This window comes from Lactuca saligna, chromosome 1 (genome assembly GCF_052625555.1).
Source record: "Lactuca saligna cultivar CGN05327 chromosome 1, ASM5262555v1, whole genome shotgun sequence".
Classification (NCBI taxonomy): Eukaryota; Viridiplantae; Streptophyta; class Magnoliopsida; order Asterales; family Asteraceae; genus Lactuca; species Lactuca saligna.
In genome coordinates, this window is record NC_136417.1 from 42,895,285 (window position 1) to 42,918,083 (window position 22,799).

At 36.4% G+C, this 22,799-nt stretch overlaps 1 protein-coding gene across 1 annotated transcript; it reads right to left on the reverse strand.

The window, feature by feature from the left end:
* Window positions 1–5,438: 5,438 nt before the first annotated feature.
* LOC145005421 (uncharacterized) lies at window positions 5,439–22,480 on the reverse strand. Its single transcript, XM_078964507.1, has 4 exons — window positions 21,349–22,480; window positions 20,661–21,258; window positions 6,198–6,355; window positions 5,439–5,605 (listed from the first exon to the last, which is right to left on the reverse strand). The coding sequence occupies exons 1-4, from the start codon at window positions 22,478–22,480 to the stop codon at window positions 5,439–5,441; spliced, it is 2,055 nt and encodes a 684-aa protein (XP_078820633.1).
* Between the last annotated feature and the right edge of the window lie 319 nt (window positions 22,481–22,799).

The window sequence follows — 22,799 nt, forward strand, 5'->3', positions numbered from 1 at the left end:
AACTTGGACCAATTTATGAAGTGTTTTGATAAAAGCTACACTAACTCTTGAATATTTGGTTGTCAACAAATGTTTATTGACAAGAGAATCTTATATGTCAAGGAGTCAGTGGGAGTCTTAATGGTCTTGAAAAGTTTCAAGAACAAATCAAATAAACCTTATCGATCATCACTAGCACACGATTTGAGTTTTACAACTTATCGTGTTGACGATATTTTGATTCTGTGTTGTTCCAATTGAGTTAATTATGCATGTGAGTCCTATGAGTACTCATTTTGAACGCATAAAAGGCAAAGCACCTTGATCAATGAAAGGTACATTGATAGGAAAAGGGTGAGATGCTTAACTACTTGGAAGACGTGGTGGGCAGTTGTGTTACCATAAGGCAAGAAATCAAGATTAAAAAAGGCTCGGTCCATATGAGTTTGAATTTGTCGTAAACTTTGGTTTTAACAAATTCACATGGATAGGAACAAATACACCATTTAAATCTAAGTGTCATAAGATTTCCTCCTTCATGAAAATGATTGTGAGGAAATGCTTTCACTAAGAAATATTTTAAGAAGATAGTGATTGTAAAATTGCATTCTCGAATTCGATCATGGTTACGGTATCCCTTTCCATAATTTGAATTGTGAGGTTTGGAAATTAGTCTAAATTGTTGAGACACACATATGAACTATCTAAAGGCAAAGGTGTACAAGTTCAAGAAGCCTTGATAAAAGATTATCAAAGCACTAAGTATTAGAAACATGGACTTAAGAAATTCAATAGGTATTGTCTTTCTGAAAGTTAAGATGTTTATGAATACATGTCGAAGCTTGTGGGAGCATAAGTGTTATGTTTTATAGTAATCATCATGATAGTGGGAGCATAAAAGTTATGATTGTATGATTATTATGGAAAGTTTTGCAAGTTGGAAATATTAATTATAGAAAACAAGAGTTATACCTTGCAAAGTCGTAAGGGTTGTATAGTTGTTTTGCTATAATTAAGGGAGAGAAGATTATGCTTCATTTCAAATCTAAAGGCTTAGGTTGAGAAACTTTAATAAATTTAGTCAAAGGTACATAGTGTGTTCTTAAAGTTTTGATTATGATTACAGAATTCCTTTTCACAATTCGAATTTTGAGAACATAGCAAATAAAACATTGTGCATCGTGTCCCATACGCTTCGGGTATAGGATCGATTGCAAATGCTTTAATGTTTGACCATTCTAAAATTTTCCAAATGTCTAGCGCATTTAGATGGAAAAGGGACTAGAATTGGTTTTGACTAAAATAATTAAACAACTATCAAAGGACAATCCAAAGTTTGACGAGGATTGGTCACTTGTGAGTAGTTGGAAGTATAGTATTGGAAATTATGGAAATGTTTCCATATTGGATGGACCATATCGACATCATTACAAATAGAAAAGATTCTATTAAGAATTAGTTGTCATGAGGAAAATATGGAAGCGTGTTCATATTAGGAAGTAAATATTGAAAATCTATGTCTAGATTAGAAACTTTTATGCAAAAGGATGTTCAAAGGAATGTACTTTGAGTGAGAGACATCATATCTAAGGAATTGTCTTGTAACAATCTACGTTAGAGGACTTTGTAATATCATTGGCAATAGTCTTTGAGACTTTGGTGCAGTGACATTACAAAAGGATCGTTGCATAAAGTGTTAGAATCTAGTATATTCTATAAGTAACAAGAATTTGATATTCTTACACTTAAGAAAATGGATTTGGAGTTGTAAAATGAGAATGATTGGAAATGTGTTCAATTTGTCTATTTCACAAAAGTAAGAACCATAGGTAAACATTGTGTGCATGCTAGGAGCATGGGACAAGTGTAATAATTCAAGTAAGAAGTTGATTACCCGAAACGACAAATAATGAGTAATCGATATGGTGATAAATAAAATGTGTTTTATTTATGCTCAAAGGGTTGAGGCCATATGGTATTAGTATAATTCTTGTGTTTCACTTTGCATGTTTTGACTTCCAGAATAATTGAGTTTATTAAGAATAATCGAATTATTCAAACGGGCCACAGTCGTTCATATGTTGGAAGTAGATATGAATGAAGACTGTCGTGAATTGGTGTGTGGATTGTCTAAAAGAGTATTAGACATAAGCAAATGTTTGCTGCAACATTCATGAGTGCTTATGAATATGAATTTGAGCATTGGATTAAACCCACGCTCACTTGGATCACTCCATGAATTGTATCACGAGTGATTGGTGAGACGATAACATCTTATATTCTTGAAACCGAGATGTGTGAGTTGTATCTTGCTAATCGGTTGCACATTGATAATATGAAAACGCACTAGCTGGTGTTATAAAACATATTTTTGTGTGTGATTTGGTTAGTGAGTGCAAGCAAGCATTGTATCAAAGTTTATCCGTTCCTTTTATCCAAAGAAGGATAAAAGCGATATCTTTGGGCCCCTCGATGGTTTAGTGATGACAAACGTAAATGCTAGGCCGGGCTAGGGCTAATTTGATTTGTTCAATTAGTCTGTCGTCATAAATCGGAAATCGAGAAGTAGTACAAAGAGAATGATTTGAAATCGTATCTCATACGATATCTAGAATGGAGGAATATATGATCCCTTATCTAAGGACACGCGTATCTGATAGGATCAGAGTTGATAGCGGCTTTGGAAAGCTACGATTGCAGATCAGGATCTGAAGTCATACGCATAACAGTTATTAGACTTATCCAAGTGGGAGACTGTTGGATTAGTGTCTAAGTCCATAACTATTTTGGTATGTACTTTACCCAATGGTGCATGGTCCTTTTGGGTTGCCTTCACCAAAGCAACTTGATTGGAGAAATAAATAAAGAGAGAGGTTATTATGATTTATTAATATGTTATAAGAATAATATATTAAAGGAGAAATCATATTTTCTTAATTAATATTGGTCAATAATTAATTAGGAATTAATTTTGTGATCAAGTGTAATTAATTAAACTAGAGGGGCTGAATTGTAATTATGTGATAGTTACAAAATATGGTAATGGTTATCCTAAATATGGGTTGAACGAATTCAAGGAGATAAGGATTCTTGAAATCGTCCAAAGGATAAAGGATAAGGGTGTTCAAGGCTTATCTTATGGTTGCTTTGTGGATAAGCAACTAGATAAGGATAATGACTGAAACCCTATCTCTACACCTATATAAAGACCCTAAAGCCTTAGAATTCGTGTACTTGTTCCCAAGAAGTCCTAAGGACGAATTCTAACCTCTCTCCTCTCTCTTTATTCCTTCTCCATTTGCTCTTGGTGTTTGTAAGCCATTAGAGGAGTGACACTTGTGACTCTAAGCATTCCAAAGTCAATTCAAGGTGGAATTAGGATTGTTATTGCTATATAACAATCAAGGTATGTTCTTAAACCCATTCATATGTTAATATCGATTTCATATGCTAGAATTAGGGTTTATAGTCTTGGATTCAAAGCATGTACAATAGAGAAACCTAGATCCAAGCATTAGGGTTTGTATGAGCACATACGATGTCTTATGACCAAAACCCATCAATGACATGATATTATGGATGTGTTATTACACTGTTGGTTTTATAATAACGTATTTAAAAATGAAAATTTTGACCTATATTTTTTGGATGTTACAATAGAATAGATATGCATGCTAGTTTTGATATGCTAGTTGGTAGATCTGTAGGACTACCTGTGATGCTGCCTGTTTATCTATATAAGATATTATCAGTTATATGTCGACATATTTTGTGGGTTGGGTTGAGGTTGTACTGCTCCGTGCTGTAGCCAACAAACCATGGAGCATACCATATACTAGTTGAGGGCCAGGGAGGGCATGCCAGACTCATACTGAGGTCTTGTGAGCATTCCAGATATGAGCTTAAGGCTGGGAAGGGCATGCTAGACTCGTATTGAGGGCTTAGTGGTATTCAGTCCGAGGACTGATAAGGCCAGGGAGCAAGACATACATAAGTTGTGGGCCAAGGGCAAGCCAGACTTATATTGTGGGCTTAGGGGTAATCCAGTCTATTAGCTGTAGACCCACTGCATGCTGTTATTATATTTGTACTATTTGCTATGTATTGGTATTTTGGGGGAAGTCACTAAGCTTTGAGCTTACAGTTTTGGATTATGTTTCAAGTACCTCAGAGGATCGTGGGAAGGCGAATGCGTGATCGTGCACATCCTTATATTTTGTTTCGTGATTTGGCGATTTCTCTGATGTTTAAACTCTTTTTGAAAACAACAATGTAAACAACTGTGATTTTTGGCTTATTGAAAAAGTTTAAAATTTCATGTACTTTTATGATTGTTACAATAATAAATTAAGAATCATAATATTTTGTTTTAAATCCTATAAGATACATTTAAAGATCATAGCGTATTTTATCATAACCCTTTGGATCATATCATAATTTTTTTAATCATAATTATTTAAAACATAAGATTTTTATCATACCATTTTAACCGGATCAAGTGTTTCAGCATGACATTTGGTTTGTAACAATTTTGGTTTCATAACATGGATCATTACATTTTTCACTTGGAATCGACGTACTATGATTTAAAATTCAAATTTAAAATCGATTTTACAAATTTTCATTTTTGTGCTCTTGTAGCAAAAAAACAACTATGCTATTTTATGGCTTTTTATCAAATAATTATTTTATTGATAAAATTAAAATTTATGAAAAAAAGAAAAAGAAAGGATAAACTAGAGTGACATATATTTAGAGAAGTTTAAGCATGTGCATAACGGAACACTATAAGGGCTGTGGGAGGATGCAAACCTCCAACCCTTTTAGCATAAGTAATCCCAAACTTATTTAAGATGTAAAATAAAGTATAAAAATGAATAACTAAAATCCCTCACCTCTTTTACAATAGTTGGTTCAAAATGTTATCATTCTATCCACGTAAAAAGATCCCCCATTACTCTGCCTTTTAGACCACTTTACTGAATGGCAACATGTGTCCAACACTATCAACACTTGTTTTCATCAAGTAAACATGAATTGGATTGTTGAAATATAGTTGTGTTTATCATTGGTTTGTTAATTATATAGCAACTAGTGATAATATCCATGCCCCACATGGGTCGGGAGGGTTGATTTGTATTATCTGCATAGAGAGTGGTTATGTTTTACATAGCATCATACATTCATTTCTACTTAGTACTTACAAAGTACTATGCCCTTATAAAAAAACTTTGAAAGTTATAAAAAGCAACATTATGAAAAAACCTAACTCCTTTGGAACATATCTATTAAATTGTTGAGTAGAAAAGCCTTCAACAATTGAAATTTTTTGAGAAGAATCTGCAAATGATAGTTTGAATTTGAAAGAAAGTTGCTACAACTGAAGTTGGAGGGGGGCTAACAAACATGAAAGGCTACATTTTAGAGCCTAAAAAGAAAGTCCAAAAAATCCAACAAAATCAAGTAGGGGCCGCCTTGTTTTTCTCTTGTTCAAGCTTCTGCAACATTGCCAGTCTTTCAGCCTCGATTCTATCCCTCACGACTACAACCATCTTTCTCTCTATCCTCTCCATATTTTTGTTCCTACTAGCTTCCTGCAATTGTGCCTTTTGCTTCTTTTTTCTGTCTATTTGTTTAACATAAAAAAACCAAAATATTCTTTACAATACTTACAAATTATTAAGAACCCCATTTCAAAAATTTTCTGAACTTTGTTTTTATGCATGAGTTATCAGTTTTATATGATATATTTGTAACATCCCAAAATTTAAGGGCAAAATTTTCGTTTTGATTAAGTTATTGTATAAACCTGATCAATATAAAAACTTTCATCATAATATCTGATGTCAAAACCAAAGTGTCAATAATCAAAACATAATATCATAAAACCATATCAGAGTGTAATCCCAAGGATCCCGTGCGCAGAAAACATAGTGTGATGCGCTGCGATCAAGCCGACTCTTTTCCTTTGAAAACAAAGCACCTGAAACCAAATATGTAAACCGTAAGCACGAAGCTTAGTGAGTTCCCCCATCATACCACATACCACATAATACCATCGATATCTTTCAACCGGTAACTGCCATCGGTATCTTTCAACCGATAACTGGTAACTATTTCACCCCTACCACTATTACATAATAATATATCATAAACATACTGATCACATACTAACATCATAAACATGCTGATCACATACTAACATATCATAAACAAACATATATGCATTGCATGAGTTCTGTATACCCCTTCAATATCTTTCAACCGGTAACTGCCATCGGTATCTTCCAACCGGTATCCGCCATCAATATCTTCCAACCGGTATTCGCCATTAGTATCTTTCAAACGGTAACCGGGGACTATTTCACCCCTACCACTATCATAAAATAATAGGATATAATCATACAATCTGGCATATCTAGGGTACTGACCTACCCTTCGGTCCTAACGACCGAGTCAGGGAAAAACTATTCCCTGCTACTACCACTAACACATATAACATATCATATAAGCATATCTCATAAGCATATCACATAAGCATACCTCATGAGCATATCACATAAACACACCAAGATAATTATCACAAAGACAATTATCTACCAACTACCCCTGTTGGTGGGCCAACATTATGACCTTAGACCCACCCATACTGGAAGGTAACTCAACTCACACTGCTGAAGTTCCGTAGACACAACCCCACACTGCTGAAGTCCCGCTGACTCAACCCCAGCTGTTGGATGACAGATTCCCGAACTATCAACACCAAAATAACACCCAATTAATAATTGGGTTCTACTACATAGCTATAAGTACATACTTTGGGTAATTACTACATTGCCCATTGCTTGGATTTATTTAAGCCCAAGGCCTAATCCATAGGCCTAAAGTCAAACTAGGAATCAAGGCCCAACATATGGCTAAAATTTTCAAATTGGGCCCAACCTTTTAAAAGATCTTACCCTAAGGCCCAACCATTAATTCTAGTCCAAACAATTGGCATTTTAATGGCCTAATGTCTCATAATCATCTAGGCCTAACTATGGCCCAAGTGAAATTAGGGCTTCACATAAAATGATGATTAGGGTTAAGTGTTTCTCACTTAACCCATTAAGGACTTAATCCACTAAGGACTTAATCCATTAAGTCCAATATTGCTTAGATTAATTTTTGGCAATGATCATTATTTAATATCTCCAGTTATTAAATAATTTCCGTGTGTCCCGATTAATTCCCCAAATTAAGGTTTTATTGGCATTAGGATTTTCCAACTCAAATACTAGCCCATTATTAATTTGTTGGGCTTTTAGGTCAATTAGGCTTTATTGGGCCTATTAGGCCCATTAGGGTTTTAAGCACCCCAAACGAATCGATCACAACAAGGCAAAACACACCGCCACCCGACATGGCGGCCGGTGGCGGCAGCCACCACCCGACGGTGGTGGTTTTAGTTTTCTTTTCATTAATCCATTTCTAATTACATTTTACATAGCTAAATCTCAAATAAACACACACACACACACGGTGGTGCATGGTGGCAGCCACCACCTTACGGTGGTGGTGGTGGCTTTTCTGTGAACTGCGGCCAAAAACGCACTTGTAGCCCCTCTTACAAGTGAAACACACACACACACAAACACTATAACACACCTACAGCCACCCATACACGACGGTTAAGGGTGGTAGAAAAGAAACTAGTGGCAGTAGCGACACGGGAAGGCGGAAGAGGTGGCGGCTAGGGTTTGGCAGCGTCCTTCCTTCATCTTGACGGATTCCTCCCGACAGCCCACTTAGCACATCGTTAGGAGAAAGATACTTCACTGCGATGGTCGGTCGTCCATGGTGGCGATAACACTCAGACAAGAGCGTAACAACAAGAGAACGGGCAACAACAATGACCAACAACGGCCGAAGATGGAACCGCCATTGAAGTGGTAGCGGTGATGCAACTGCAGGACGGTAACCGGCGGCTAGAAAATCACGAATCGGCAGCACCCACAACGTCCACTCCTCTTCCAGTCTTCAATTGATGCAGCGTCCCATTCCCGGTTTCCATCGGTCTTCGTTGTAGCCGATGATAAGAGCTATCGATGGTGCTAGGTGGTCGGAGTCAGTACCGGTGCCTTAAGGTAGAGAGGAAAGTGGCGGTTGTCTTCACCCGTTAGGGTTAGGGCTTAGAACCGGGGGTGACGGGTTTATATACCCCGATCCCCAAACTTGTTTCCATAACAACAAGTTCAGCCCCTCCTTCAATAAATTATTTTGAAATAAACCCCCATAATTACCATTTAAACTCTGACCTCGAAAAACCCTTTCAAATCAAGTCAACATTTTACCAATTAACCCCTATCTTTACATTTATTTTCAAAGGAAGTCCAGAATTTACTATGTAGCCCCCGATTTCATAAATCCTTTCATATTAGGTCTAGTACCTACCAAATATCCCCTGTCTTCTAAAATCTTTACAAAATAAATCCCGAACTTATACTTTAGCACCCAAAATATCCAACTTAAGGCATTTGGCTTCCCAAAACCAACACCTTGGTATATAATTATTAATTTTAGGGCTACTATTCGTTCATTAATATATTTATTTATCTAATAAATAAACGGGTGTTACAATATTAAAAATGATTAAGTATATATTGGTCCAAGTACGAAGGCACGACGTCGTTTTATCGTTTTTTTTTTTTTTTTTTGTCTGACACTTCTTTTGTTCGGTTAGGATCCATCTCCAAACTATGTTTCAAAATAGGAACAAAATCCAAGATTCCAAAATGCATTTTATCTGATTCTAACCTTAATGGTTTTATCTTAACTTCCTTTCCATAAGATTTTTTTTAAAAAATAAATAAATGATTTTAAAAACATAAATAAAATTTTTAATTGGTTTTGAAAAATAGAGGATGTCACATATATTATCTTCAATTCTTTCGCCTATCTTAGGTGTTGTTTGTTTAAAAAAATCTCTTAGATCACTTTTTGTTGCGCGATGCAGCACACGGGTAACACTTGCTCTCTCGCATCAATTTATTTTTTGGAAGATTTCAGACTACAAAACCTATGTACGTGTTCTGCGTGACGCAACACTTGACTTACCTCTTCAAACATTTTTAGCTTTCATTTTTTCCAAGTGATATTTTTTAGAAATTTGGTATAAATTTTTTTTGTCAAAGATTGATTTTTTTTTTGAAAGTTTGATTTAAGGATTTGATACAAGTTTTATATGTTTCTACAATTTTTTATAACTTGATTTAAAAAAAAAAAAAAAAACTTTGATTTTTTAAAATTTTTACTGTTTCTGTTAATATTCAGTTTCGATGGTATCTTTTTAACATGTGTAATTCTTTTACGAACTTTATAGATATTGTTTGCAATATTTTCTTATTTTTTATTTTATTTTTAATGTTTTTAAATTTTTTTTTTCTTGAATAAAACCGATAGCTTCTTTTACATTTTTTAGATTTTTATATAATTTTTATATTTTGTTTTTTAACATGTTTTTTTAGTATTATTTCAATGTTTTTAGACTAGAATTAATAAAATTTCGGTTTTGAGAATTATTTTCAGTTTATAAAATTAGTTTATTTAAATTTCAGTTTACTACAGCAGTCTGCAATGTTAAAAAACAAAATGCTTCTTATTACAGGCTGTAGCCATTTAATTTACCTCTTATACTGTAGAGGTGGTACAAACACTTAATGAATTTTCGGTTCGAAAAAACAAACAATCCACTAGTAATATAGGGTCATTTACGTAATTCTATAACAATTAAATATGCATTCTGAGGTTGCTTATTGAGTGTTAATAATACCGAATTTTAAACTATTTTGTAAACATTTTAAATATGAAACATAATAATTAAAAGGCTTAAGTTGAGATTGATTTTCAATCTGATTACATAATAAGTTTTGTACAATGAAGTATTTTGAGAATGTTTTATTATTCAATGAAATAGAAAACGTTTATCTTTATTGTATTTTATGAAGAAATAAAAATTATGAAATGGATTAATGTAGAGCGATAAAAGATTATATACGATTCTTCAAAGGTATTAAAATATAAAAGCGGAAGAAATGAGAAAAAAAAAATAGTTTGTATATTTTTCAAAGGTGAAAAAAATCTGTAATTTAATATCAAAATTAACACAAGCCAAAATTGCAAGAATGGTCTATGTGGTATGTAAAAACTTATATGTTTGGATCAAAAAGGTTTGGATTAGCAGCACTGATGCAAAAGTTTCATTTTTTTGCGAGTTTGGTCAATATGGTTTGATTTTTTATAAAATGATGATTTTTCCATTTGTATTCTTTTTTCAGTTTTTTTATTTATATAAATCAAAAAAGAAAAGAAAAAACACACACACACACACACACACACACACTCTCTCTCTCTCTCTGTGTGTGTGTGGAACATCAATGAACTTAAAATGGAAACCCTTTGAACCCATCAACAAAATCATTTCTCTTTACTGTAGATTTTAGGTTTGTTCTTCCTTGACTGCCCTATGACTACCGAAACAATCACTGTTGAAGATCTGTAAACAACCCAAAAGCAACACCTTCATTGCCCTATCACCAATGGAGTTCTATAGAGGTGGCAGTGGCAACGTCATAGATCTAGCAGTGGGTCGAAGGTCACGAGGAAGCTATGGTTTTTTAAATCCACGACGAGATCTAGCAAGGGGAAAAAGGTGGCGGCAACTAGGGTTCAGACTTGTTCCCCCTCATCGTCGTTCTCAGTTTAGATCTATTCGCCTGAGAAGGTGACGTGAAGATGATGGTCAAAAATCGACAAAGAAGAAGAGAAATGAAGGTGGCGGCGACTAGGGATTGTCGAGGAAGATGGCGGCGAGATAGATTTGAACTCCGACGAACGGTTTTGTGACAACCCGAAATTTATATCTTGTACAACCATTCAACTCAGTCAAAGTCAGACTTGTTTCGACTAACTTTTAGAACTGTTTAGAGTCTGTTTGAGCATTCTAAGCCTAGTACATCCAAGGAATGAGTGTTGGGATGTGTCAACTAAAGTTCAAAACCAAAAATCAAGCCATATACCCCTTAATAAGGAGTTTACGGCCAAGGCACATGAGTTTACAACTGTAAACTCATGGTTGGCCGTAAACTCTTGGCTATATATATATATATATATATGTGTGTGTGTGTGTGTGTGTGTGTGTGTGTGTGTGTGTTTCTTGGCCATTTGTCAACCCTTTTACCACTTCCAAGCCAAGAACTCGGTTTTGCTCTCAACTATCATCAAGGATTCTTCACTTTTCTTCAAAAATGTAAGTGATTCCTTCCATCTATGTGTTAATACATCCCTTATTCTTGAATCACCTTTGAATTCATCCATGAATTCCATCTTTTGGGTCTAGATCTTCAAGATCCTCAAGAACATCAAGAACACATTAGTTCTTTGGGCCGAAAACTACTCTTTCAAGCTTCTACTTTGTAAGTATCCTCTATTTTACTTACTACCTTGTAAAGACCCTTGAATTACTCCTTGAAATCAAGCATTTCCCAAGAACATGAGGTGTTTACGGCCAAGAGCATATCTCTTGGCCGTAAACCCTAATTAGTGGTGCATATGGACCATAACGTCATCCTAAGGCTTGGACATGAACCTAGAAACTTTCATCAATGCTTGAAAGCCCTTTAAAACACCCATATGCAGAAAATAGCATGAGTTTACAGTCGTAAACTCTAGTGGTCGTAAACTCATTGGCCGAAATATTATAAGGCCATAAACTCATGGCCGTGAACTCCCTTGGTCATGCCATTTGGTCCGTAAACTCCTTAGTGTGGCCATACACCCTTAGTATGAAATCATATGTGATTCATACCATTCAATCTAAGTGTTTTCTATGACATAGGGTGTCTTTCCTTGCATAATTATTTGTTTAAACACTAATTGTATACATATATGTATCATTATATGATAAATAGGATCCGTGTGTGTGCTCAAGTCTTCACTTGGCACTTAGCATCCTATACCACTCGTTCATCCAAACCACTCACTACAGGTGAGTTCATACCCCATAATCTACCTTTTAAATGATTTTAAATGCTTTTAGGGGGGGATACAAGTTGAAACAATATACATATTATATCAATCACATGTGATTAATAACTATCAAACAAATGGATTTACTATACTTTTAACTGTTTTATCAAACAAACTACTTCAAAATGTTTATCAAACTCTTTTACATACTAAACTCTTTATCAAACTTGTTCTTATATGCCAAACCGTTTCTTTTAACTCTTTCAAACTTATATATTATCAAAACCATGTCTAATGCACATATAGTTATATAAGCAAGGTTGGAAAGACTTAGGACTAATAACTCACTTTATTTCTTGTACCTTGTTTGGTTGTGGACTTAGAGTACCCTGTTGTTTGTCCGAGTGTCGTTTGATCCTTAGTTATATATTTTGTATATATGTATATACATAAAAGCTTTTATCTGAGTTCAATCCCTTTGGGTAGCAAAGGTGTACAAACATGTTCATTTATACAAACAACTCTACAAGTAAACTATAATAGGTATAGTTTAGGAAGTCACCACTCACTATTTCTAGTCCAATGAAACATACAAGAGTCAGTTCATTCATGAGTCAATACAAACTTACTATGCTGAGAAACTAAGATAATATACTATTATGAGAAACGGAACGAATAAACTATGATGAGAAACTAGGAGAATATACTATTATGAGAAACATAACGAATATACTATAACGAGAAACTAAGAGAACATACAATACACTACAAAATAACTTGTATTCTCAGGTCATCAGTAGACAGGTATCGATGCTAGGTTTTGGAGAAGATGGAGCTTTCAAGACTCATCTCTTATTCTAATTCATATGTTGGTGTCTTATAATCTATACAGAACACACTTGTATTAAATTATATTATTAATGCAATGGATGGTGTTGTTGTTTGTTTACTATTATACTTTGTTGTGATACTGTACATGACGTCCTCCGCCCCAGAACGTTTCCGCCATTCAGGTTTTGGGGTGTAACAGGTTTCTACACTGTCCTTTGTGTCTCTAAATTCGTTTTCCAGGTCGTGGTGGTGGTGACATTCCGATTCTCCTCCATCTTCGCTAAATTGTTGGTCTTGTTTGAGTTTGTGTGTGTATGTGTTTAATCTCTTTTTGTGTGTGTGTTATTGTCTAATCTGTTGAAAAATCGATCAATGTTTGTGTTGATATGTGTGTGTTCATCAAATTTCATGTGTGTGTGTGTTAATCTAATCTGATTTTGTATATGTGTGTGTGTGTGTGTTATTTTGATATGATTTTGGTGGAGATAGAGGTGGCGAACTGTGGTGGTGGAGGACGGTGGTCGAACGGTGGTGGTAGCGGAAGATGTTCTTGAGGAAGAAGAAGAACATGGGTATGAATATGTGTCTAAGATGGATAAGTTGAGAGAGAGAGAGAGTATTTTCTTTTTTATTTTCATTTTTTGATTTATGTTATAAAAAATCTGGATACGGAAAATACAAAGGACGAAATCTTTATTTTATAAAAAATCAAATAAAATTGGACCAAACACGCAAGAAAATGAAACTTTTTGACTACTGTCGCTAGTGCAAACTTTTTTGGCCCAAACATACGAGTTTTGACATACCATAAGCACTATTCTTATAATTTTTTCTCAACACAAAACAAGAACATGGTACATGAAATGGGTTCCAACAAAACTCACTTTATTTACTCATAGACTCCACTTTTTTTTTTTTTTTTTTTTTTTTTTTTTTTGTTTCGCAAAAAAAGTTTAGAACAAATAAAATTATAATTGCAATATAAAGATATACAAATCCAATAAAGAAATTTACTGAAAGATACAACGAAAAAAGACTTAAAAAATGCTTTTTTTGCCATTAAAAGTATATATATATATATATATATATATATATATATATATATATATATATATATATATATATATATATATATATATATATATATATATATATCTTTACTACTTATAAAAAGAAATCTAACTATTTCTATAAATAGATTGAATATAATAATATTATTTTTCTAAGACGTCCAAACTATTAAGCTTGAAGTACAACCCATTTATAATATAATAATATTAAAACTTTAACCATATCCTTTATCCCTTAAAAATTTCATATCAAATTAATAGAAGAATTCATTTGCAAATTGAACCCGTCAATCTCAACACTTCAACCATTTGAAGCGGTCAATGTCAACAATTTATAGAGGATCTCTTCTCTCACATTGGTAACAAACAATCTCATAATATCTATCTTCGTAATCCCTTTAAAGTAAGAAATATACGCACACTCTCTCGAAGAACCCTAACCAGTAACCAAGACAGTATAACCACCACCACCACAGCCGCTCTGCCTCCTTTCGCCTTCAATCAACCACTATCACGACTACCGCCCTTCCTCTCACCCACGACATGAACTTTCTTTTGGAATATAACATTTTTCTTTAAAAAAATATCGTTGAAAGAAGCTATTTGTCCCCGCCGCTGTGCGCGGGTAACGGCTAGTATATATATATATATATATATATATATATATATATATATATATATATATATATATATATATATATTATAATTCTAAGTTCTTTAAGGAAAGTAAATTCATATTATTAGACCACTCACAACTTTAAAAAAAATTATTATTTTTTTTACACCTCAATACATTACATATTTAGTACTTAAACTATTTAACTATTTACAATAATGATCACCGATGTAAACTTTTTGCATATTTGCTTAGAATTAGAGTATTTTGCATATTTAGTAAAACTAATAATGTTTTACATATTCAGAAATAATTAACTAACCGTTGGAGTTTTAAATGTATAAAACATAAATTTTAAAAAATTAAAGTATTTTGCATATTTGGTAAAAATAATAATGTTTTACATATGCGGCAATAATTAACTAACCGTTGGAGTTTTAAATGTATAAAACCTAAATTTTAAGTAGTAACAATTAATGAAAATAACCGTTGTATTTTGTTTTAATGCTTTTGAATTCTTACTCTTGACAATTTAACGTCAAATTTGATTTATTTATAATCATAGTTTTGATATTTTCCATACAAATCTAATATCATTTAATTAAGTGTTATAAATAGCAAATAACATATTTAAATTGTGTATTTTATAAAAAATTTAATCAATTAAAGTTTGATCTTAGGAAACAACCTGTAGAATAGTATATTCACTAAAAGGTTTCTAACCCATCGGTATCTGATGTTGAATTTGTGATTGTTTTTTTTAATCTTTTTTGCTTTTATGTTCGGTGGTATCTTTGTAAATTACTTAGATATAGAGGGCCTAAAATAGAGTGAATGAAAGAAACGTAGATTATATATCTAACTGTAGAGGATCCAGGTGATAGCACTTTGAAATGTTCTTACACAGTCACATCCTTTGCAAACAATCTATGACCTAGAACCCCACTTTTGAGGGGTTTCTTCACTAGTTTATAATAAATTTTATCTAGAATATTACACTGTTTTTCTTTTAAATTTATGTTGTTTTCACGTAGTTACATAAAACATCTATTTTAATACTATAAATGCCATTGAACGGTTTCATATTTCTTCATGGTTGAATCAATCGTTAATATAATAAAATAAAAATTGAAAAATTTTAGATTTAAAAGTAGAGAAAGACTTAAACTTTTAATTTTAGATCAATAATGCAAACTTACTAATACTGTGACACCCAATTTTTTTCAAAAATTTTAAACTTTTAAAACGCATCTTAAATTAAATTAAAACAACTGAAATAGTCATAACATAATGCATCAACTTAATAATCATATAAAATAAAGTGCGGAAGTAATAATAATAATAAGGTCCCAACAAAATAACTAGTAGCGATGTCCCGATGCTCCATGTCAAGCCTTAGCCTCTTTAATCTTAACACCTGAAAAGTTATAAGGGAAAAACGTAAGCACGAAGCTTAGTGAATTCAAACACAGACATTGTACTAACATTCATATTTACTAGCCCTAATCCATTTTCCAATTATAATGATAAAGGCAAAGAACGAATCAATGTCTATATTACGAGAAGGACTTGTAGGTTTGAACCGCACCGGGAAGATCCCGTATTATTTGGCCCTAATCACCGCACCTCACGAAGAGTATTACGTTGGTGATCTTACCTACCCACCGCACCGGTAAATCCGTATCCTTTGGTGGTGTCCCCATATCCATAATTAGTTACATACAGTGCACATGTACGAATTAAAACAATACTTATATAGTATGCTTTTATAATAAATTCAAATAATCACACACGAGCTAACTAGCAAACACAATCATCAATACAACGGTGTGAGAGAACTCACCTTGAGTGAGTATTAAGGATGGCTAACAATCAAATAATGCTACCAATCTTGAGCAAACTTCAAAACCTCACCTAAGAAGGACTAAAGGTTAGAATGGAGAAGTAATGAAGCTATGAGTTGAAAAAAGAGTGATCACAGCAAGGTCTCTAAAACAGACCTGCTGTTCAAAATGGATTTACTCCAAAATATAAAACCGAAACATAGCTTTAACTAAATTTTATAGGAAACTATGATTTCTTAGGATTCCACAAATATAAAGAACTCATTCTAACTCCAAAAGATGAATTAAATATGAATTTTACAAAATGGTGTATCACTTCTGTCTCCAACAATACAGTCAAGTGATGTTGGCCAATTCTACCCAACTTGTGAGTAGAATTCGTCCAAAACAAAAAATAAGAGAATTAAAGGACATACAAGTGAAAGTCTCAGAGTTAGAATTGAATGAAAATCATCTCTCAAACTCCAGATATAAAATTCACATTGTGGACAATCACAGCACTAGCAAAAGCTGGTGACTGCCCACTGACCTGGAGTGTGGATCCATTCTAACCAATTTATAATTGGAAATAACACCCCATATTCTCCAGATATTAAATTCATAATATAAGTAACATATAGAAACTTGGAATCACTCTGGATCCTTTTCCAAGACTTAGAAATGATGAAAACAAAATGACATATCAGAACAGACCCGGATCAGACCTAACAGAAAAGATGCCATTATTTCACATAGATAAAGCCCTTATCAGTGAGGTTGGCCTGCTTAAGAAAGTTAGCCAACTCAATTTGTGAACTTTTGGATCTGGTTTGGGGTCCGTTTGAGTTCTAGAGATCCAGATATGATTTTTACAAAATGACTACAGATCTGATGGAAAACAGAATCGTAGCCACCCGTGATTCCTTTTTGGCTAATCCATCCTTCTCCTTTTGAAACACATTTTAAGATGTGTTCATCATCCCAATTCAGTCCCCATGCTAATGGTGGTACTAAAAAGGGTTAGGGATCATTAGGATTTCATTTAGCCACAAGGATGTAATAATAATGAACATGAAAATAAACATAAGCACATAAAATCATCATTCTCCCTTTTAGGGTTTCCGTGATCTTTTGCCACATGTAATCCCCTAGATCCATCATCCACCATATATGGGGTGAAGATAGGATCCTGAGATGATGTATAACATAAAATTACAAATAAAATAAGAAGGAGAAGAAGTGAAGATGAAATCATAAAACTAGAACAAGGTTATGAATCAAGTTGTAAGAAAGGATAAGGAGGTTCATACCAATACGAATCAAGGCTGGAAATGAACAAGAATTAAGCTCCAAACAGCCCCTTGGCTGCTCTTGATCTCAAAGAGAGAGAGATGGACGATTTTTGAGAGAGAGGGAGGGTTTAGAGTGTTTTCCTTGTGTGTGTTCCAAATGATTCAACTTACACATTAAGTACTATTAACTAGATGGACTTTGCAAATAGGCCCATAGCCCATGGACTTCAATAAAAGGAGTTTACAAGATGATCAAAAGAGTCCAATAACATAAGAAATCAGACATTGGTTAAATAAATTAACCCAAGGTTACAAGGATAATTAAATTAAAATAAACAAACATACCGAGAAAACCCGGGGCGTTACAACTCTCCCCCACTAAGAACGGACTTCGTCCTCGAAGTCAACACCTAGAAACAGATTCGGATAATGAACCCGCATCTCGCATTCCGGTTCCCAAGTCCATTCCGAACCCTTCCTATGTTGCCACTGCACCTTAACCAGGTTTATAGTCTTGTTGCGGAGAGCTTTTGTCTTTCGTTCTAAAATTGCGATTGGTTTCTCAACATAATTGAGACGCTCGTCAATTTGTATGTCCTCCAGTGGTATCACAGCGGTCTCATCAACAACGCATTTTCGTAACTGAGACACGTGGAACGTATTATGAATTAGACTAAGCTCATTAGGAAGCTCTAAACGGTAAGCCACCTTCCCTACACGAGCTATGACCTTGTAGGGTCCAATGAATCGGGGTCCGAGCTTTCCCCGCTTCCGAAATCGAATCACACCTTTCCAGGGGGAGACTTTAAGCAGCACATAATCTCCCACCTGGAACTCAAGATTGGAGCGTCTTTTGTCGGCATAACTTTTCTGACGACTACTCGCTGTGACCAAATGATCCCGAATCACTTGGATTTTCTCCGTAGTCTGTAGCACGATATCGGTACTCCCAAGTACCCTCTGCCCAACCTCGCCCCAACAAACGGGCGTCCTGCACTTCCTCCCGTACAAGGCTTCATACGGAGGCATTTTAATGCTTGAGTGATAGCTGTTGTTATAAGAAAACTCAGCTAGATGTAGATGGTCATCCCAACTACCCCCAAAATCAATCGCACACGCCCTAAGCATGTCCTCCAAGGTCTGAATCGTCCGCTCACTCTGCCCGTCTGTCTGCGGATGGAAGGCGGTACTAAAATGTAATCGTGTGCCCAATTCCTCTTGAAACTTCCTCCAGAACCGAGAGGTAAATCGGGTGTCTCGATCGGAGACGATAGAAACGGGCACCCCATGTAATGAGACAATCTCCCGAACAAAGATCTCGGCTAATTTCTCCGCCGATGAGCTCTCCTTTATAGCCAGAAAGTGAGCACTCTTAGTCAAACGATCAACAATCACCCATATCGTATCTGATCCTCGGGCAGTTCTAGGAAGTTTTGTAATGAAGTCCATGGTTAGATGCTCCCATTTCCATTCAGGAATCTCCAATGGTTGCAACTTCCCATGCGGTTTCTGGTGTTCTGCCTTGACCTTCCGACAGGTCATACATTCTTCCACAAATTGAGCCACATCATTCTTCATTCCATGCCACCAGTAAGCCTCATGAAGGTCCCGATACATTTTAGTAGCACCAGGATGGATAGAAAATTTTGACTTATGAGACTCATCCATTAGGGTTTTCCGATTTCCCCCGATATATGGAACCCAAACCTTACCGTAGCGAGTCAGCAAACCCCGCCCGTCTCGTTCCATCTTAGGCAACTCTTTTCCAATCTTCTCACGCCTGATGTTTTCCTCCAGTATTGCCGTCTTTTGGGCGTCCCGGATTAGATCTAACAAAGACGACACCATCGTGATCCGGAGACACTTAGCTCTAATCGGTTCGGCATATTGTTTACGACTGAGAGCATCAGCTACCACATTAGCTTTACCGGGGTGGTAGTGAATTTCACAATCATAATCTTTTACCACATCCAACCATCGGATCTGCCTCATATTCAAATCCCGTTGCTCGAACAAATATTTTAGACTCTTATGGTCAGTGTATATGATAAACTTCACTCCATAGAGATAGTGTCTCCAAATCTTAAGAGCGAAAACAACAGCCCCAAGCTCCAAATCATGAGTGGGGTAGTTTCGTTCGTGGGGTTTCAGCTGTCGGGAGGCATAGGCTATCACCCTATCTCGTTGCATTAACACGGCACCAAGACCTTGAAGCGATGCATCACAATAAACCACCATATCCTCAACCCCGTCAGGTAAGGCCAAAATCGAAGCTTCACACAATCGCTTCCTTAACTCATCAAACGCCAGTTGCTGCTCCGGGCCCCAAACGAAATTCATTGATTTCTTGGTCAATTGGGTGAGTGGTAAGGCGATTTTAGAGAAATTTTCAATGAACCTTCGGTAATAACCGGCTAAACCCAAGAAACTGCGAATTTCAGAAGGTGTTTTCGGAATCTTCCATTGTTTAACCGCATCAGCCTTGGCTTGATCGACCTTGATACCGTGTTTGTTTACCACATGCCCCAAGAACTGAACTTCTTCCAACCAAAATTCACATTTTGAGAATTTAGCATAAAGCCTTTCTCTTGCCAGAGTTTCCAGAATCTCCCGAAGGTGTTGCTGATGCTCCTCTTTGCTCTTAGAATAGACTAAGATATCATCTATGAACACTATGACCGAACGGTCAAGCATCAGGCTACACACCCGGTTCATGAGATCCATGAACGCTGCGGGTGCATTGGTGAGCCCAAAAGGCATCACCACAAATTCAAAGTGCCCATATCGAGTACGGAATGCTGTTTTCTCAATGTCTTCTTCACGAACATGCATCTGATGGTAACCAGAACGTAAATCAATCTTGGAAAACCAAGATGCTTCCTGAAGCTGATCGAAAAGATCGTCAATACGTGGCAACGGGTACCTATTCTTTATCGTGCGCTTGTTTAGCTCCCTATAATCAATACACATTCGCTGGGATCCATCTTTCTTCTTCACAAAGAGAATAGGAGCACCCCAAGGCGAGCAGCTTGGCCGTATAAACCCTTTATCACTTAGTTCTTGCAGTTGCTCTTGGAGCTCTTTCATTTCAGGTGGTGCCAAGCGGTAAGGAGATTTCGCTACCGGAGTCGCACCTGGCACCAAATCAATGCGAAACTCCACTTGCCGAACGGGTGGCAAGCCAGGGAGTTCCTCCGGAAAGACATCGCTAAAGTCGGAAACGATAGGAACGTCGTCTAGTGCTATAGCAGAAGAGCAAGAAGCCATAGCTAAGCGGGGAATGTCCCCCTGAATAATAAGTTCTCCACCTCTAGGGTTTCGAACACGAACTTGCTTCTTACGACAGTGGATTTCCGCATCAAACGCATCAAGCCAATCCATGCCTACGATAACACAGAGCTCTCGCATCGCAATAGGGATAAGATCAATAGGGAATTCAACTCCAGAAAACTCGAGAGTGCAACCCCGATAGACATCGGTAACATAAATAGTGCGGTTGTCGGCAACTTCGACAACCATTGGGCGAGCCAATTTTCCGATACTACACCCCAGACGATTAATAAACGTGCGAGATACAAAAGAATGGGTAGCACCGCTATCAAACATAACAACAGCAGGCTTGGAATCTAGCAAATAAGTGCCTGTTTTACCACATACGATCAAGTAAACAATTCTAACTACCATTTATTAAATAATGGCAGGAAAGAAAGAGAAAAAAAAAAGAAATTTACCTGTCACTGTCGCGGTAATCACCGGCTCATCCGCAGTCATCTGGTGAGCACGACCTCGTGTCACCATAGTGGGTCCCTTAGAAGACGATGCAATTGCAGGATTTGTACCCCCGCTTCCTTTACCAGCCTTCAACTTCGGGCATTCGGGCTTCTTGTGTCCCGTCTCGTTGCAGTGATAGCAGACGGGAGCAGCAGAAGTAATCTGAGGAACTGCACTCGCATGGGGAGCCCTACAATTCTTCCAATGATGCCCTGGCTTTTTACAGTTGTAGCATATCAACGGATTTTTCTCTCCCTGACCTGAAGACGGCCCGTACTCATACCTTGACTTACCACCCTGCTTTTGCTTTTTCTGGGCATCTCCGGATGTCTTGGAGGAGGTGTCATTGGCCTTCCTCTTGGTCTGGGTCTGCAACTCGATTTCCCTCCTCCTTGCTGCATCCATGATCGCGGATAAAGTCGGGAACTCCTGCATGCTAACGAATTCCCGAATCTCGGTACGTAGAATGGTAGTGTATTGGCTGACCAACCAGGCCTCGTTCCCAGCAAATGAGGGACAAAAAGATAGCATCTCCAAGAACTTGGCGTTCAGGTCGCTAACAGACTCGGTAGTTTGCTGTAAGGCCATGAACTCTTGCTGCATCCGCTGCTGCTCCACCTTGGGCACATATTGTGCCTCGAACCTCTCCACAAATTGGGCCCAAGACATGGCCCTCACTTCCTCCTCGTTTAATAGAGCGGTGATGGTGTTCCACCATGTCTTTCCCCTTTTTCGCAGTTGATTCATGGCGATCACAACTTTGTACTGGTCCGGACACCCAACAGTCATGAAGGCGCCCTCAACATCTGACACCCAATGCTTAGCAGCAACTGGGTCGGATTCACCGTTCCAAAGAGGAGGGCTACACTTGCTGAACTTCTCGAAGTAGTATGCCGAATCCCGAACGGGCGGAGCCGGTAACGCTCCCCCAGGAATAGCTGCGAGGCACTCATCCAGAAGAGCTTTGACCTGGTTGATTATGTCATTGGTCACGCCCGGGATTAGTTCATTGAAAGCGTTATTGAATTCCTCAGCGACAATATTCCTAACTTGCTCCATTTGGAGCTGATTAAGGCGAGCAGGCGGAGCCATCTGTATCCGTAGAAGGAGGAAAATATTTAGAAATAATTCAGCCTAGATATTTCTAGGAAGACGAAACACTCAGCTTGCCGAAAATTTCTCAACCTTGCCCCGACCCGAAACCGGCACCGATGTTTCAAATAGTAGGGGCCCTTCTACTATCTTCCACACAAGTTCCAATTTCGCAATCGCGTCTAGTTTCAAAATTTCCAGCTCGCTCTAGCCGTTAATTTTACATCTCTCTCACATGTTAACATTAAATATGTGTGTAATCTAACATTTTAAGACTAGTAGAATCCAATTCATAGTCAACAATTTAACATAAACATTT

What these genes read in the sequence shown, in the direction of transcription:
- LOC145005421 (XM_078964507.1), bottom strand. Translation starts at nt 22,480, where the DNA reads ATGGCTCCGCCTGCTCGCCTTAATCAGCTCCAAATGGAGCAAGTTAGG. An exon ending in GATTACCGCGACAGTGACAG is followed by an intron (nt 21,259 to 21,348) that starts GTAAATTTCTTT and finishes GTGGTAAAACAG; the next exon opens with GCACTTATTTGCTAGATTCC. An exon ending in CAAGAACTAAGTGATAAAGG is followed by an intron (nt 6,356 to 20,660) that starts GTTTATACGGCC and finishes ATTTTATGATAG; the next exon opens with TGGTAGGGGTGAAATAGTCC.